The sequence below is a fragment of the Podarcis pityusensis genome, assembly GCF_964106645.2.
Source record: "Podarcis pityusensis genome assembly, chromosome: 1".
Classification (NCBI taxonomy): domain Eukaryota; kingdom Metazoa; phylum Chordata; class Lepidosauria; order Squamata; family Lacertidae; genus Podarcis; species Podarcis pityusensis.
Genome location: NC_138028.1, coordinates 117,921,765 through 117,938,907, shown reverse-complemented (window position 1 = coordinate 117,938,907; position 17,143 = coordinate 117,921,765). Strand labels below are relative to the sequence as shown.

Genomic DNA, 17,143 nt, shown 5'->3' with positions numbered 1-17,143 from the left:
TAAAGCATGGTTTAGGATTTCAGCTAGCTTTCATAAACCATGACAGCACTTTAAAAAATGTTATTTATTTTCAGAATATAAATACATCAACAACAAAAACCAAAAGTATAACAAGAGTTGGGCCTTCGATTCAATACAATGATCAATTACAAAGAGACCACTTAATACAGAGCAAGTATCCAATTGTTTCATTATGTCTTTCTATAAAGTACTACGTGTTATAAGGGACTGATAATTATGTTGTTCTAATTATGTATATAATAAAACTATACCACATTGTGTTGAATGTATCTACTCACATGCTCTTTACTCTAAATTAATGTTGAGCTGACCAGGGTCCAAATTTCTTGGAAACAAGTCTCAAGCACGTGAGGCAATACAGACTTCCAAAATATTTCTACATTAAGCCTGGCTGCTGTAAATAAAATTCTTAGTGGATCCAATGTATATACAATGATGAATCTTCTTCTCTTTTTTTTTTCTTTCTTTCTTTTTTTTTTTTTAAAGAATGGCAAACTGCCACATGCAGCGCCTTACTTGGATGTGTCTGGAGTCTTGGAAGCTTGACTACCCTACGTTCTCCTACAAATGGACCTTGAGCTTGTTTGGAGGTTCTAGCAGGGGAGCACAGCTATCGTATACCCTTGACCGAAGAACGGTACACTCCTTCTATCTGGGATGGCCGTCTCTTCCACTGAGCGCGCAGCTTCGGGAGGGACGCACATGGAGCGGTGAGGGAGGAAGGGGACACCCACCTAGCCAGCCAGATCAGCTGAATCAACCCTGGCGATCAATGGGGTGACAGATGTCGCAGCCAGATCGCCCTCACATCCGATGAATCTTCTTCATCAAATATTGAAAGGGGTGCTATTCCAGGATTCTGAGCAATTTGGTGAATTGTAGTAAGACTAACTTCCTAAAATATCTTCTTCCAAAATGTCTCAACAAGTGGATGACGCCACCCCCATGTGAATATATGTACCTAATCCGCCACATTCCCTCTAGCATGTGGGAGAGCTGGAAGAAGATATTTGGCTAAGGGTAATCAGGTACAATCTATATACAGTCTTTAAGGATTGTTCATTCACCCCGGTAGGAACAGATTTAAAAAGAACGGAAGATCCCAACATGTGCAGGATGTATGTTGGTGCCCAAGTTGTTTTCTCACTGGTGTCTCAGCTGAGTCTAAGTCACCTATTCATTTTTGAAATAAAAGTATATATAGTAGAAGTCAAGTCTTTCATCTGTATAGCTGAATCACAAAACTTTATCAATTATTTTGCTTGTTTTAAGCCTCTCTGAGTTACTTTTTGTTTACAACGTGAATGATATGTTTAATAAATAATAACTATTTATGCTTAAGTAAACAGAAAAACAGAATCAATACTCACTACTATTATAAATATCAGGAAGAAGTTTCTGAAAGCAAGAGCTGTTCAACAGGGGAAAGGACTCCCTCGGGAGGTTGTGGACTCTCCTTTGTTGGAGGTTTTTAAACAGAGGTTGGGCGGTCATCTGCCATGGATGCTTTAGTTGAGATTCCTGCCTCGCAGGGGGTTGGACTAGATGACCCCCGGGATCACATCCAACTCTACAATTCTATTATTCTATTGACAAGAGCAAAGATGTGCATCTGCTCTTACTTCCAGGATAGAAAAACTGTGCTCCTCCAGATCTTGCTGGACTACAATTCTCATCAACCTTCATGCTGACTGAGTCTGATGGGTGTTGGGAATCCAACAAAGTCTGAAAGTTCTCAAGTTTCCTGTGCCTACAAACTTAAAGTAAGATTGTGACAATTGTGGCGATCACAAAGGGTCCCTGGACGTTTCACCATCTATTGATCCCTGTGCCACCACTTTATTTCTCGCTGCCACCACCCAGGCCCTACCTGGTACAATACTGAGTCCAGTCAGGGTTAAACTGGAACATAAACTTCTGTTTATTTATTGCAATTTAACAAGCATGTGGTTTCATAAACGGTATCGGTCAATTACAATCATGGGGTGCCTATCCAGACCTATAACTTCCGCTACCTGCTCTCACTCACTAAACCACCTCTCAGATATTTACTTGTCTTCCTAGCCCCTAGCTGTTCCTGACTCAGCTTATTTCGCTACACTAACTCAACCTACCCACAGACTCTATCCCAATCCACTCAACTCCAACCAACCAACCACCCAACTCCCAACTCCTCCCTTCGCCCCTCCCAGAGCTGGTTTTATAGTCCCTCTGACTCCACCCCCCTGGGTTCTGATTGGGTAACCTGTTTAACTATTTCACCTCCGGCACTCTCATATGTTAACGTCAGAACAATATAAATAATTTTTAAAATATTATGTATGCTTCCTCATGATGCAAATGTAGCTGCTAACAAGAACTGAGGTGAACATCGTCCTTTAGAGTAGGAGTAGCATTCTATGTTTTGGACTACAACTCCCATAAACTTCAGCCAGCATGTCCAATGGGCACAAATAAGAATCCATAATATGTGGAGGGCATCATGTTGACTACTCCTGATTTAGACTAAAGACCCTCTTTCTTGCAACTAGCAGTTTAACATATTTAGCATTGTGTTTAGCATTGTGATCAGTCAAAAGCAGAAAAAAACAGTTGTCTGCCCATAAACAATTCCTTTCAAATACCATTCATTGAAAAACTTCAGAAAACTTCTCTCCAACATACAAAAAATGCTTCTTAGCACAAATGCTTCAATATTATAACAAAGGAATGCCAGAACTACATTAGATTCTATAGAAAATGAATGTGCTATTTCAATATTAATACTCCTTTACTTGTTTCTACTCCTTGAAGTCTTTTCAAAAAAGAAAAGCTTATTGGCATTGTCGGAACTATTATGTCTGATACTATGCACTAGTACATCAACTAAAAGTGCATCAACCTCACAAAAATTTTGAGCTCATCTAAAAAGAGTCCCTGCTGAATGTCCTAATGCATCTTATTGTGAGTCTTCAACAAATAAAACTTCATGTATGAGCTCATGATGTGCTTTGCTGCTGGAAAGTCACAAACTCTGTGGGAAGCTTTTTATCTTCTCAGCAGTCAGTTTTCCGAGAACATCAGTGCAGCTACTGTAGTTACCTGTAGATTACTTGTATTTTCTCACATCTGTGTCCAGCAATCTAAACCATGATGATAAAGGGTCATTAGGTTTTGAGTGAGGAAGGGGATGGACTAGACAATTTGCTCTGATAAGCTCCTTGTTGTGAGCTCCAGTTTAGAATGTGAAATGCTAGGTATGTACACTATAAACTGGAACAAAAATAGAGCTATCTCTTAACGCCAATTAAAATGGTGCTGCTTAATCATTTTTAAATCACTAGAACACATGGTGTATTTTTCATTTTGCAATTAAAATACTAACGATAAAATAATTCTGCCACTGGAAAAGGGCATCAGTGGTCTATTAGCTACAAAAGAATTCAGCTACAATTACTAAGATAACTGCTGTTTGGAGCACAGCAAAGCAATTTCCCACAGTGGGACTTACAGTTCAATTTACCAGTTGGGCAAATATTTTGTGCTCTGTAGTGGTCTAGAGAGTTAACAGTTACAGCTAACATTTGAGCAGTGTTATACTTGGAGAAAAGTTTCTTCAAGCCAAATAGGTTATTTACATCCCAATCCCTGGCACTTTACTTACAATAAAACTCATTCATATCAATCAATATTATTTCTAGGGAAATATGTTTAAATTGCAGATACGCTAATTCAAATTTTATGTTTTATAAGTTTTGCAGATGTCAAAGTCAATACTGTATCTGTGGGAGGGGAAACTGCAGAAATGTAGTATTTGAACTTGTCCTTTTTTTACCTGGAAAAGATCACTTTGCCAGAAACTATATAAAATTGAACATGGAGTTTTTATTTATTAACTTAAAATACTTCTAATCTGCTTTTTCGGGCAATGCCCATCCAAAGCATCTTAGAATAATAAAAATACGGTGCAAGTAAATTCTGATCCAGAGTGTACTATATTTCTTCAGGTCACGATAAGAGCACTGATATAATGCAACAAAAATGACTTGGTAGTCATAGGAAACATAGTATTTTAGAACTAAATTATTGAAAACACGCCATAAAAAGAAAAACCTGGAACATTTACATGTAATCTAGAAAGCTGGTAAATACGAAAGATAGTTAGAATATACATTACAGCTGCAATATAATGCCTCAAGTCAACAATGCTGCTTTGCATTCTTGTACAAAACTTGTAACTTTACGGATTTCCTTCTTCTACAGAACAAACTACCCAGAGACCCAAGTTCTTTTACTAATTCCTTCTTTAAAGGTGACATTCACTTAATTCAGTAGATAAATATTAGATCATTCAAAGGGCCAATCTGATGGTAGAAATGCAGGACACCAGCAAGGTTTGTTCAGAACAGTCATATTTCAAAGTAAAGGTAGAATCCACTATAGAGAGGGGTGGGCTTTCAAATGTCATTGGGCACCATTAAGGACCATTGCTTCTTTTCTGGAAACTGTTACAATATTTGATCTGGCCATTCATTCTTAAGTACATAAATGCCAGGTCTTGTTTAGTCTATTGTGTTTATAATCATGTTACGCCAATGAAAGGTATCTATACTATGTATTTTAGTTTGTCAGAAAAGAATGGTAATTGCTCTACTAAAGCAAAATGCACCCCCCCCCCCAAAAAAAAACCCTAACACCATTCTAGAGAGGTTCTGCTATCATTTTATAAAGAATTCCAATCTTGGTTGCTTTTGCTCTACAAGATTCAACTAGTAGCCTGTACATAGATATCGACTTACATATTAGATGGGCTGCATTAAAGTATTCTATTTTCTTCATAGGCTTTCAAGGTTCCATCTAATGCATTTCCAGGTCTTTTACTACTATTTCTTTGCCTTGCTCCATTAAAGTAAATACCCAGCAGCTAACAGATTAAATTAAGATAAACCAATGTTAATAGTCAACAATATTTGAAAATAAAAATCCATGAAAATATTCACACACTAAGCCATGGTAAACTGGAGGCATTTAGAAGACCTGAATGTGTCAAGAAGTTTGACAATTATGACTGGAGCCAGGAAACTGTAGCACCACAGAATTTCTTATGAATTTCTCCAGTTACTTTTTATAAATGCTGTCTTAGATGACAGCTTAATGTGTACCACATGCAATATTTATTCTTCTTTAGTGTCAGACTGTCTAGCCATCCAAGGGAATACAAAGAATGTCACTTATTAGGATAAAAGCACAGGGAAGGTAATCAAGGACATATGTAACATCAGCCAATCATGTCTTATTTCAACATCCTATTCCATTCATAACAGTTCAACAATTATTTGCTTACTAATAACTTGCTTTCAGCCTGTTTGTGTTCCCCATAATGGTGGTTTGCATTTATTTTTGCTCTTTAGAATTGGACACTTGCTGTGCCATGCATGTTTGTCAAAACTTTGTATCTTCTGTCAGAAAAAGCTTAGCATATCAAATCATTTTGATCTGCTGCAAACCATGAATAGAACAATCCAGTTACCCACAATGTCAGCAGGGCAATGAAATAGCTGGATATTAAAACTCCTCAAAATGTATATAATGCACTGCCATTAAAGGAAAAAAACACACTTAAAAAACAAGGAAGACTTTCATATATAACATATTGATACCCTAGAATATGGCAGACTTCTTGCCAGAAGAAATGTTTAAGAAGGCCTCACACTGACATGTGGCAATTATTTTTTAGGGGCAGCTAGATACATACCACCCCTTGCAATCTGAATTATTTATTATATTTTTATTTAACCAAACAGAACACACAGGGAGGGGTGTACCTGCTGATACATTTATACCTACTCAATCTGTTAGACAGGCATGCGCTGTGGAAAATCAGTAATTCCCAAAGTCAAATAAGAGAGACTGATAGAGGGAGCCAAAGACAAACATTTATCACACTGAAAGGTTTTTTAATGTTTTTTAAAAAAAATTAAGATCCCCAAATTATAGGTGACCCAGGTAATAATGCCCGAATTTCATATTAACTGCTAGTACCACTGAATAGAGTTTTGATTTTTGTTCACAAGACAAAGGCTATTCAGTCATTTGCAGTAGGTTAAAAATGTACAATCTGCTTATAAAGTTTCTATGAGAGGCATGCAGTAATCTAGAGACTGAAAAATCTATGTATTTAATGCCCCTACTGGTTATGTTATCATGTGTGGTTCAAAGAAAGTTATTATTTTTATTTATTAGCACTATTTTGCTGCTGCTGCTGTTAAACTGCTAGCTTTTCAAAAAATTCAGAGTAGGTAACAAAAAGTAACAAAGGAAATAACACAAAATAATATACCCAGCTAAATTCAAGTGCAACACCCTACGCGCATTTAATCCTAGGTGCTGAATGGCAGTTCAGCAAGCAGATCCTTATATTCAAGGGAAAACATAAGAAAAGACTGCTGGATCAGGCCAAAGGTCCATCTAGTTCATCATTCTGAGTGGGATTAATCTACCGAGTCCCATTAGCAGAAGCCCTGCACAAGGACTTTGGCTTGCACAATAGTGATCTTGCCAAAGTTATTCATGTCCTGGTAGGCTTGTGAAACATCTGCAGCGAGGTGATTTACCCTGTGATTGTCAATCTAAACTGATCGGGGAGTTGTATTTTCTGTTGCATAAGGCTGGCACTTCTCCTGAAGGACTCTGGAACAGCCTTGAGGGAAGCCAAGGGTGGCAAGTAGCCAGTGGCCAGTGAAGTCTTGGTCTGGCAGGAGCTACTTTCCCCCCTCGGCTTCCCTGCTCTCGATCACCTTAGACAGCTCAATTAGCACATTGGAAGCACACGTTTCACGATTGCTAAAATGCAGGCTGCTGAGTGCTAGCCAGTCAGTAATGATGCACTTGCAGCAAGTGGTTCCCACTAGAGAACCACTTAAGAGGCGGATGCTACTGGAGGTGCTTCTGGACCAACCATTGCTCCAGGTGGCAAGGGGGGGGAAATGGCCAGGGCTTCTTTTTCCTAAGTTCAGGCTGTGATTCCAGTTGTAGCCACTCCTGGCCATTATGACAGAAGTCCTGGTAACTATGAGGCTCGTTTACTATAAGAAAGAGAAAGACCCTGAAGACTGTTTGGAAACTTCAATTAGTTCAAAATACTTAGCTACATCTAAAGAGTGAGCCTGTGGGAATGTCTAAAACTGATACTGAGATTAATTTCTGGGCACAATTTAGCGAGTTGTCGTTTAGCAGCAAGTGAGCATGGTCTAGAGTGCCTTACTCCATGTATTATTCCAACGGGGCCACCATAACCACTTCCACCCTTATTACTTTTAAAATGAAATGTAAATATTTTGGTTCTCTATAAAGAAGACCAAGCCTACAATACAGCTGCCTACCCTTTGGCAGGAAGAAGTAAAATTGGTGTTCTCTTAGCTGCAGTGGTTGACAGTCTGTTTCTAGACTGAAGATGATTGATAATGAAAATAATATAAGCTTGGAACAAACAAGTATGCACCCAGATATAAATGCATTGTAGGCGAAGTCTTTTCAAAGGCCCACAGAATGAAAAGTTACAGAAGTTTCTTGCAGTGCAGTAGTTTCTAGAGTCACTATTACTAGAGAAAAGCAGGAAAAACATAGTTACTTGGTAACGTTGATGACATTTATGGCTGCTATAGGTACACATATTATGTTGCACAAGCAGAGATGTACAGTGGTGCCTCGCAAGACGAAATTAATTCGTTCCGCGAGTTTTGTCATCTTGCGGTTTTTTTCGTCTTGCGAAGCACGGTGTCGGGAAAGTTTTGGAAAAGCTTCAAAAATCACCAAAGTCTTTAAAAACCTCAAAAAAGGCTACCACACCACGTTCTATGAGTTGCTCCTCGAAGTCAAGTCGCAACTGTATTAACGGTGTTAAGAAAAAGGAAACAAACTTGCAAGCCGTTTCCGTCTTGCGAAGCAAGCCCATAGGGAAAATCGTCTTGCGAAGCAGCTCAAAAAACAAAAAACCCTTTCGTCTAGTGAGTTTTTTGTCTTGCGAGGCATTAGTCTTGCGAGGTACCACTGTAGTTAATTGATTTGGGAGTCACAGGAGATGAGACACTAAATGCCAGAAACAGTTCAAAACTTGTCAACTTAACTATTTTGCTGGTCTAGGTTTCTCCACAGCAACAGTAGGGCTCATCTTATGCTCTTATCTACCTTACCGTCTACCCTCAAAAACCATTTACTCAGAAGTAAGTAACAATGAATTAAGACAAGACTTGATCCCAAGTAAGTGTGCGTAGGACTGCAGATTACAGTGCAGGTGGCTTAATATACTTATTTGATTTAGTATATTCGACATCCTATGGTTTTTGTACCAAAGTAGTTTTAGAAAATGACAAAATATACATCAAAATCAGATTATATAAAACAAGATCAGCATCTAAATAAAACAACAATCAGCAATAGCCTTTTTTTCTAAAGAGTTCAGTTTGCCAAGCAGCTATCAAGCAGATCTCTATTGGAAAAATATTCTGAAGTGTATTGACAGCCAATGTAGCATAGTGGTTAGACTTTCAGACTAGAACTGGGGAGATCCAAATTCTAAAACACACTCAGTCCTAAAGCTCACTTGGGAACCCTCATTATTTCTCCATTATACCCCTCACAACAACAAACCTAGACAGCATCTTAAAAAGCAGAGACATCACCTTGCCAACAAAGGTCTGTATAGTTAAAGCCATGGTTTTCCCAGTAGTGATGTATGGAAGTGAGAGCTGGACCATCAAGAAGGCTGATCGCCGAAGAATTTATACTTTTGAATTATGGTGCTGGAGGAGACTCTTGAGAGTCCCATGCACTGCAAGAAGATCAAACCGATCCATTCTGAAGGAAATCAGCCCTGAGTGCTCACTGGAAGGACAGATCCTGAAGCTGAGACTCCAATACTTTGGCCACCTCATGAGAAGAGAAGACTCCCTGGAAAAGACCCTGATGTTGGGAAAGATGGAGGGCACAAGGAGAAGGGGACGACAGAGGACGAGATGGTTGGACAGTGTTCTCAAAGCTACCAACATGAGTTTGACCAAACTGCAGGAGGCAGTGGAAGACCGGAGTGCCTGGCGTGCTCTGGTCCATGGGGTCACGAAGAGTCAGACACGACTAAATGACTAAACAACAACAACATTGTGAGGATAAAGTGGAGTGGGGAGCCTATGGATACTGCTTTGACTTCCTCGGAAGAAAGTTGGGATACAAATGAACTAAATATATTCAATTAAAATGCAGCACCAAAACTGAAAAGGTCCCAACTCTTCTGCCTACCGCACAATCTACAAGGGAAACAGCCTCAGGTGTGGATCTGAGCGCACAGGATGGTACATACAGGACAAAGCAGTCTTTCGGATATCTTGGCCCCAAACGGGTTGGGGCTTTAAAAGCACCAGCACCTTGAATTGGACTTGGCTACAAACTGAAATAAATTGGGATAAAATCATAATTATATGACATGAGCCCTTGCTAGAAGTCTGGCTGCTGTATTTTGGGCCAGTTGTTTCCAAGCACTCTCCAAAAGCAGCCTCGTGTAGAGCATATTGGTGTAATTCAATATGGATGTTACTGTATTATAGCTTGAATAATTGTGGCCAGGTCATTTTTTAAATGATATGGTCACGGTTGGCATATCAGTTAAAAAGCATTCCTGGCCACCCCTGCCAGGTGATCACAGAGGAGCAGCCATACATCTGTGTGGATTAAAGTCTTACTTCATCCACCTCTATCCAGACCACTACCAAAAGCGATCACACAGATGCTGGCTGGATGGCACAGAGAAGCAGTATTCCAGCAACACCTTCTGAGGCTTCCCCCTCTAGGAAGGACTGTAGACATTAAACTACAGTATTCTATCCTGACAAGGTGCCCCAGAAGGATATTCACAGCTGATTATATAAAAAGCCACTGAGAGGTTCAAAATAATAAACAGGGCCACACTCCCCCTACTCATCTCCAGGTCAACCCATGATGACCAAGGCAATTTCAGTTCTAAGCCAGACTGAAAAAGATCCAATTAATCATTTTTTTCCAGGAAAATTTGGGAAGGCCTATGAGACCATGGATAATTCTTCGTCTGGTTCTTCTGCTTCTGAGGTTGATGTCTTCCAGTCTTTAGCACTTGCCATTACTATCTTCTGAGGCAATGCAGACTGAGTTGTTTTGATGACCACACTGATTTTTTATATTTCTTGGTTCTAGGCTGAGCTTAAAAGTCTTCAGGGACTTCTTGGTACATGCTATGGCTAATGGCCTCTACTCTGATTTGTTTTGGGGTGAACTGCCCTCATCCCAAACCAAAGTGCTTTTCCCTGGGCCTGCCTTTAGCCACAACATTCAGTCAAATTTTGCCATATGGGATAAATGCTGGGTATTTTCACACTTATTAACCTTTTGTTCATTAACAACTGATGTAATGCAAAGTCCAGTTGTCTGAACGGGCTACTTAGCTCCAATCTTAGGCATACTTTTTTAAACAGTGCCCTCTGTGCACCATAAGAAGAAATGTTAGAGAAATATAGGTACAAATTAGTAAGGATGTTGAGGGGAAAGTGTGCCCCCGAGGACTATAATCATTTCATGTTCATTCACTTACTGAAAGCCTAAAACATGAAAGAAGGTAAAATAATAGCTAACTGGTCCTGAAGTGAAAAATTTTGGATAACTTTGGAAGCTTCTCATTTTTGGAGGGATATTCTCTACCTCTCCATGGTGAAGCTGAAGAAATGTTATTTGGTTAGACTGCGCACATGCTGTTCAAATAATCTGGACTCCAGTATGGATTATTTCCAGTATCTTCTACAGTGAAGGCTGATGAAGGAATTCTTCCTTCAATATTCTTTTTACATCCTTACATTTGTATCAGCTGTACTGGTTTGTCTGTGCCATGACCTCAGAGTTCAACTTCTCCCCTTTAAGCGACAAGGCCATGGACTTTATGGAAGAACCAGATGGTAAAAGAGAACTGCTCACAGAGCAGGGCACAATGGCCCCAAATACACTGGAAGCTCCAGCACAGGAGGCGGCCATTTTGTCAATCCCTTTCTGGCTTTGGGTCACTGCACTGCTGCCCATCCAGCTCGGAGAACTCCAGTCCAGAAGCTCCAACAGAATTATCATGTCTCCCACACTTTAGGAGTCTATGGCTGCTGGGACAGGAAAAGTCCCTTTAACCAGAAGCTCCTTCTGCTAGGGGTGGAGCTAACCACCCAGACTGAGCTGCCTTATTTAAGTCCATGCGGGGTTATGTATTGCTGAAGCAATATTCTAAACTTGCTTTAGCTTGAATCCCACACTAAGCTGTCTGTCCCAAATGCCTTGCCTCCTCTTGTCTACTACACCCACCTGGAGCAGATGAGTCTGATTTTACTGGTTGTATGTGCTTCAATATGTTTTTATTATTACTTTTTTGCAGACACAGTATATGACCACACAAGGCTCAACAAGGAGCGTTCCATCATTTCCATCATTATGACAGGTGCATGGTAAGAAATGCATGTCTCATGTGTCAGTATCGAGCCCCCCGGTGCATATTATCTTCCTTCCTTGATGCAAATTTCTTCATCTCCAAGCCCTCCATTTCTAGTAATGGCATGGTGAATACATGCATCATGTACTCACCAGGAAACACTGGCCTGTGAGTGCTCCAACAGGAGAACAGCCTTTACCAAAGGTGTTGCGGACTTTGAAGAAGCACAAACTCAGGGCAAAAACTGAAACGAGCTAAGAGGAAGGCACTCTTGGCAAACCCTCACTGTGATCAACTCCCGCCTGGAAACCTATGTCCTTACTGTGGAAGGACGTGGGGATCCAGAAGCAGCCTCCACAGTCACTTACAGACTCACTGTTAAGACCGTGTTCATGGAAGACAAACATGCATCACAAGGGGACAAGGGCATTAAATGTTTAAAGCCCTAAACAACTTAGGCTACAAATATATGAAAGACTGCCTCCTTGCCTACAGACCTTCTCAGAAGTTATGGCTAGCCAAGGGACCCTCTTGGTAGATCCACCGCCCTTAGAAACTTGGGGAGCAGCACCTCAGGAGAGGGAATTCTCTGCTGCAGCCTCCCTACAGGTCTGCATCTGGCACCTTAATTGCATAGCTTTCATAGGGTTGTCATATGTCTGGGAATTCCCGAACATGTCCTCTTTGGGGGAGTCCTACATGCCCATCCAGGGGGAGTTTTACATTTTAAAGCAAATGTCCTGGATTTTTTGTTTTTAAGTTTTTAAAATTTTGATTGTGTGGCTCTGGTTCAAGCTTTAGCAACCTGGACTCTGATTCAGGCACTGGTTCTGGCATGGGAGGCCCGGGTTCTGGTTCAGGCTTGGGCTGTATCAACTTGGGCTCTGATTCAGGCTCTGGCATGGACGACCCAGGTTCAGGCTTGGGCAGCTTGGGCAATGGCAGGGTTATCAGGCAATTGCCCTAAAAAAGCTCGACAACTTTTTGTGTCTGGATTTTCCCCTCTTGAAATATGGCAACCCTAGCTTTCATCATATGCTGGCAATGCAGCTCTTTACCCTCATTTTTGTAACCCTATATATGACCCAATCTATTCTTCTTGTATGTTTAATATTGTTGTAAACCGACCTGGAACTTTGTGGTGAACAGTGAGGAAGAAAAAGTAACAGCAATAACTCTACAGTGTTCAGCAACACTACAACAGCATAGGAAGTAGTTTCATGGATTTTTGTTCTCATCCTTATACTATGAAAATGGTATTGTTTGCATCATTTTATCATGAAATTGGGAAACCTGTTGAGAAGCAAATAAACCTTAAAGTTAAATACTTTAAAATATCTTCACCTTAGAATTAAAAATACAACTAAAGATAACCACAAATTTATCCTGTTGATTGGTACACAACAAATATTCCTGAAACGTCAGGGTCAGCAGGTGTGTTGGGATTTCCAAGAGTTAATAGCCTAAAGCCCAGACTAAAAAGCACTCACCTCCCCAAATATTCTTTCGTTGCTTGATTTGGATGTGCAAACTTATTAACTTACTTAACTTACTGAGGTTCAAAAATAATATTAAAGTAGAATACAAAATTATCTTTCCATCTGCAAATGTTAGCTCAAATAAATGCAAGCATTAACAAAGAAGATGTGTTTCCAAAATCTGCATTGTGATGTGTACATAATATACAATTCACTTTATTGTTCTAAAGGGAGAATGTGTCAACATACTGAACACATGGGTGACATATGTACTCTTGTATAAGATGATCAGTCAGCATGCACTGCAATGGCCCCCTGGTATACAAAGCTACAATAAATTTAATCCCCAATTGATTCCACAAGAATGTTTGTGCCCCATCCAGTTTCATAGCTCAGGTTTTACAAGGCAGCATTTCACTACCAGAAATCACACTTTATTTCCAGTATATAGTATAGAAATAGTACTAGATAAAGAGTTACATTTCTACATTCTCTAAAGAAAGCTTTAATTACTGTAAAGGCTTTTGATTATTTAACTATTTGTTTAAAGAATAGTAAGTTGTATTTTAAAATGCTGAAGTAGATTCCTATATACATCATGATTAGTGTCATCTGATCATAATAAAAGTGCAACTAACACAGCTGCCATGTCAGCTTCACCTCAGGAACAAGGTCTTAATCATAAATCAACTGAATGACTAATTTAACATTGTTAATGCCAGTAAGTAGTTCCTTGGAGTCATTCCAGTTTTTATACCTTTCAAAAGGTCAATACGCTACCTTCTCTAGTACACAAAAGTCCTATCATTCACACTGTTTTCTCCCCTAAGATTGAAAAATGACATGTTATTTAAATGTTAGTGTGTTTTACTAGCAATTAAAAATATTCATTTGTTGAAAAAAGGTGATATACAGGAAACAAAAAATGATCACTTTAGCTTTCCATATCCCCCTTCTGCCACAACCTTAAAACAACTCTTTGATGTTGATGTTAATACTACTCCATTGTAAAAAAAAGAGAAAAAACCCTATGAAAATATTTACTGCTGCATCCTTCCTGAATTAACATTAACCTCCTTATAGCATTACCACAAATTAAATCAAGAAATATGTCGTGCTAGCTGAGCAACTAATCCAACTGTAGTTCAGATTAAGAACATGAACCAAAAAGCAAATTAAAATACATCTGCCAATAAAATATATTCTAATTGTTTGCATCTGCTTACACTGCCAAAAACAATGAAAGGCTCATCATTACACAATTCATAATAAAAAAAATTATTCTGCACTTTAATGCAAAATATATATACAACATAAAAAGAGTGGATTTAAAGATCAGCAACTCTGCCAGAAGGAAGGAAAAACTGGTCATCATTCCGACTTCAGTAGATGCCATTCCATATCAGACGATGTTTCCCACTCATAAATACATGACAAATACTTCCTCAATCATTTTTTACGAGCAGGGATGCACAGGGGGTTGTCAATGGCTAGCCTGAGGGAAAATAGGAACAGCAGGCGGCAGAAACTGTACTGAAAATGGCTATGTGGTAAATTTTCTTCTGGAACATCACTCAGCTATCCCAGGCTTTGATCTTTCAGCTACAATTACACTAACATCCGTAAAACCAGGATATTTTTTTTAAACCAAACCTCAACCATCAGTTCTGCATGAACACAGTAAGATTTTTTTTTACTATGATTTCACAATATAAATAAAATAGTTATAAATTTAAAAATTGTAATATATATGCTAAGTTTTCCATTCCATCATCACAACTTGGTCTCACCAAGAAAGGCGGGGTGGTTGTGGTTCTGGAGACGGCTAAATCACAGACTGGCGTCTCCTAACAGACTGTCTACCATTAAGGTCTGAGAAAAGGTATTTACTATACAATTAAAGGCAGTGAGCTCTACCTGTGATCACCCTAATGTAGGTGTGATGATCCATCTTGTGTAGGGAAACTAACCTGCCCATTTTCAAATAAATTCTGATGCTTATTATCTTTACTGTGGCACTTGAGAAACCTCTACAAGAGCCCTTAATAAAGAATGCTAAGATTTACTACATTACATTTGTGTGAAACTTGAAAATGCCTTCCAGACCACAACACTGAAGGCACGGTTGCTTGATTGCACAAAGTTTCTTGAAGGCTAGATGCAGTTTCAAAAACAGTAACTCATTATGGGGAAAGATTCTGAACCAGAAGTTTTAAAATGCCCTTAAAGTGACCATTTTTAAAGTTGCATTATGCTCCTTAGAATAAGTATAAATGCACAACAACACTAGGAGCAGGGCAGTTTTCAGCTGAAATTATTTTACAGAATTTATTCTAATAACTTATTGGAGTTAACCATCTGACATTAATTATTGCTTGGGCTTCCAGTCTATGAATGTTTATTTTTCAGTTTAAAGCCTTCTCACTCTTTGATATCATATGGAAATGAGAAATTTTAATGGAAAATTGAAACCATGTGCATCTAAGTACTTAATGAAGTACAGGGAGAGCGAAAGGGTATGTTCTAAGAGAATTCTGATACACTGGTCTGGATACTTTGACAAAGCAATAAGCAAATCTTAAATGTGTTTCAGAGTGATATCTTTGTAATTTTGTATGCTATGAAAATGTGTAACAAAACTAAAAGAAGAGTGATTTAATGTTTCCTTCCAATGCAACAGTTTAAGTGCCTCTTCCCTAAAACTACTGTTTTATCTCATCTGAAACTTTTGCACAAAAAGCAAATGCAGCATGATTTTCAATCTCTCCATTTCTAATGTATCCTCACACTCTGGGGTTGGATCTTCATCCCGGTCACTGCCTGTTTGACAGACATCTTATTCTTCAGCCATTATATATGCATTCATACTGACAACATTAATAAAAGTTTCTGAACAGCATTTGGCAAACCATATGCATGACATCTGCTGCATTTTAAGAAGTGGCCCAGCAAGCAGAATGTTGTAAACACCTTGAATTTACCCTGAACTATATGGGACACATGATTCTATGCATATATATATGGAGCACTCCATCTCCTTTTTATCATATTACCAACCATATTATGGCATCATTTTTACCCTTCAACATCCAATAAATAGAAGGTTGGCATGAAAAATGACTTCTTTCTAAAGTTAAATATTATAGACAACTTACAAGACTATTTATGGTTAATTTTCCTTCAATATTGCAAAATAAACTAAAAGGTAGGCGAGAAAATTGCTACTTTAGTTTTATAGATCTTCAAGGGAGCTTTTTTTATTTTATTACTTTTACTGCATTCCAAAGACAAGGTAATAGGTACATTGCCAGTATTAGCTTTAAGACATTTAGATTTACTCCAAGTACAAAAATCACGACTAACCATTATTTTGACAAAGGTGCCTTTCAGAAGCATCGTGAATTTTCTACAAAATATAAAGGCAACAAACTCACCATTTGTTTTTCTTTCTAATATAGTCTTTTTCAGAGAGGTTAACCAAGTAGATCATTGGTTTTGAAGTTAAAAACAAGTGTTTGTTCAGCACATCAATCTAAAAGTAAGAAAATAAAAGCTACGTTAACACAGACAACAAGAAACAGAGTGTTGTGTTGTGAATTAGATTATAAATAAATAAATAAATAAAACTGTTTAACATCTGAAGTATAAAGTAAATTGTTAAAAAGAATGCACATTATTTCCAAATGTTGGCATTAATTTACTGGTGGTAAATCAAAAGGTTTACACAAAGATCTGATATACTTTTGTGCTGTTGTTGGTTTTTTAAAGGAAAGGCATTAGACAGTGGATGAGGTAACAGTCATAAGCCTACCTCTTTGTCATTCCAATCATGATAGAAACGGACAGGCTTTTTTTCTTCTATTACCCAGCTTTTGATTTTGCACATTATGTCCTGCACAGAATTAGGAAGAAACAAAAGACATTAAAGTAGAATATACTCAGTTATATGCCAGACTGTTATCAGTTATTTCTCATGAGGGAGTCGTTTTAGGTAACAAAATATTATGTGCCTTCTAACTGAAATTTCATATATAATGAATGAGAAAGGGACACAGGAGTCACGTTAGGGCTAGGAGCAGATGAACAGGAAATAAACCTTTTAGTGACTTCATTGAGAAATACGAATGATATTTTCTGCTCCCCAAGCTGGATGAAATATTACATGTATAAATAAATC

General features: G+C 38.5%; 1 protein-coding gene and 1 long non-coding RNA gene across 7 annotated transcripts in view; both read right to left on the bottom strand.

The window, feature by feature from the left end:
• OLA1 (Obg like ATPase 1) overlaps nt 1–17,143 on the bottom strand; it is an 89,536-nt gene that overhangs the window by 25,148 nt on the left and 47,245 nt on the right. For all 6 annotated transcript variants that reach the window (XM_080972070.1, XM_080972071.1, XM_080972069.1 and 3 more), the window contains 2 exons: nt 16,778–16,858; nt 16,401–16,498 (listed from right to left, as the gene is read on the bottom strand). In XM_080972070.1, the coding sequence (XP_080828196.1) occupies nt 16,401–16,498; nt 16,778–16,858 (179 nt within the window). The remainder of the gene's footprint in view (nt 1–16,400; nt 16,499–16,777; nt 16,859–17,143) is intronic.
• On the bottom strand, nt 1,919–7,669 carry LOC308458848. The gene is made up of 2 exons (XR_013977732.1): nt 4,800–7,669; nt 1,919–3,143 (listed from the first exon to the last, which is right to left on the bottom strand). It is a non-coding gene; the product is annotated as an uncharacterized lncRNA (long non-coding RNA).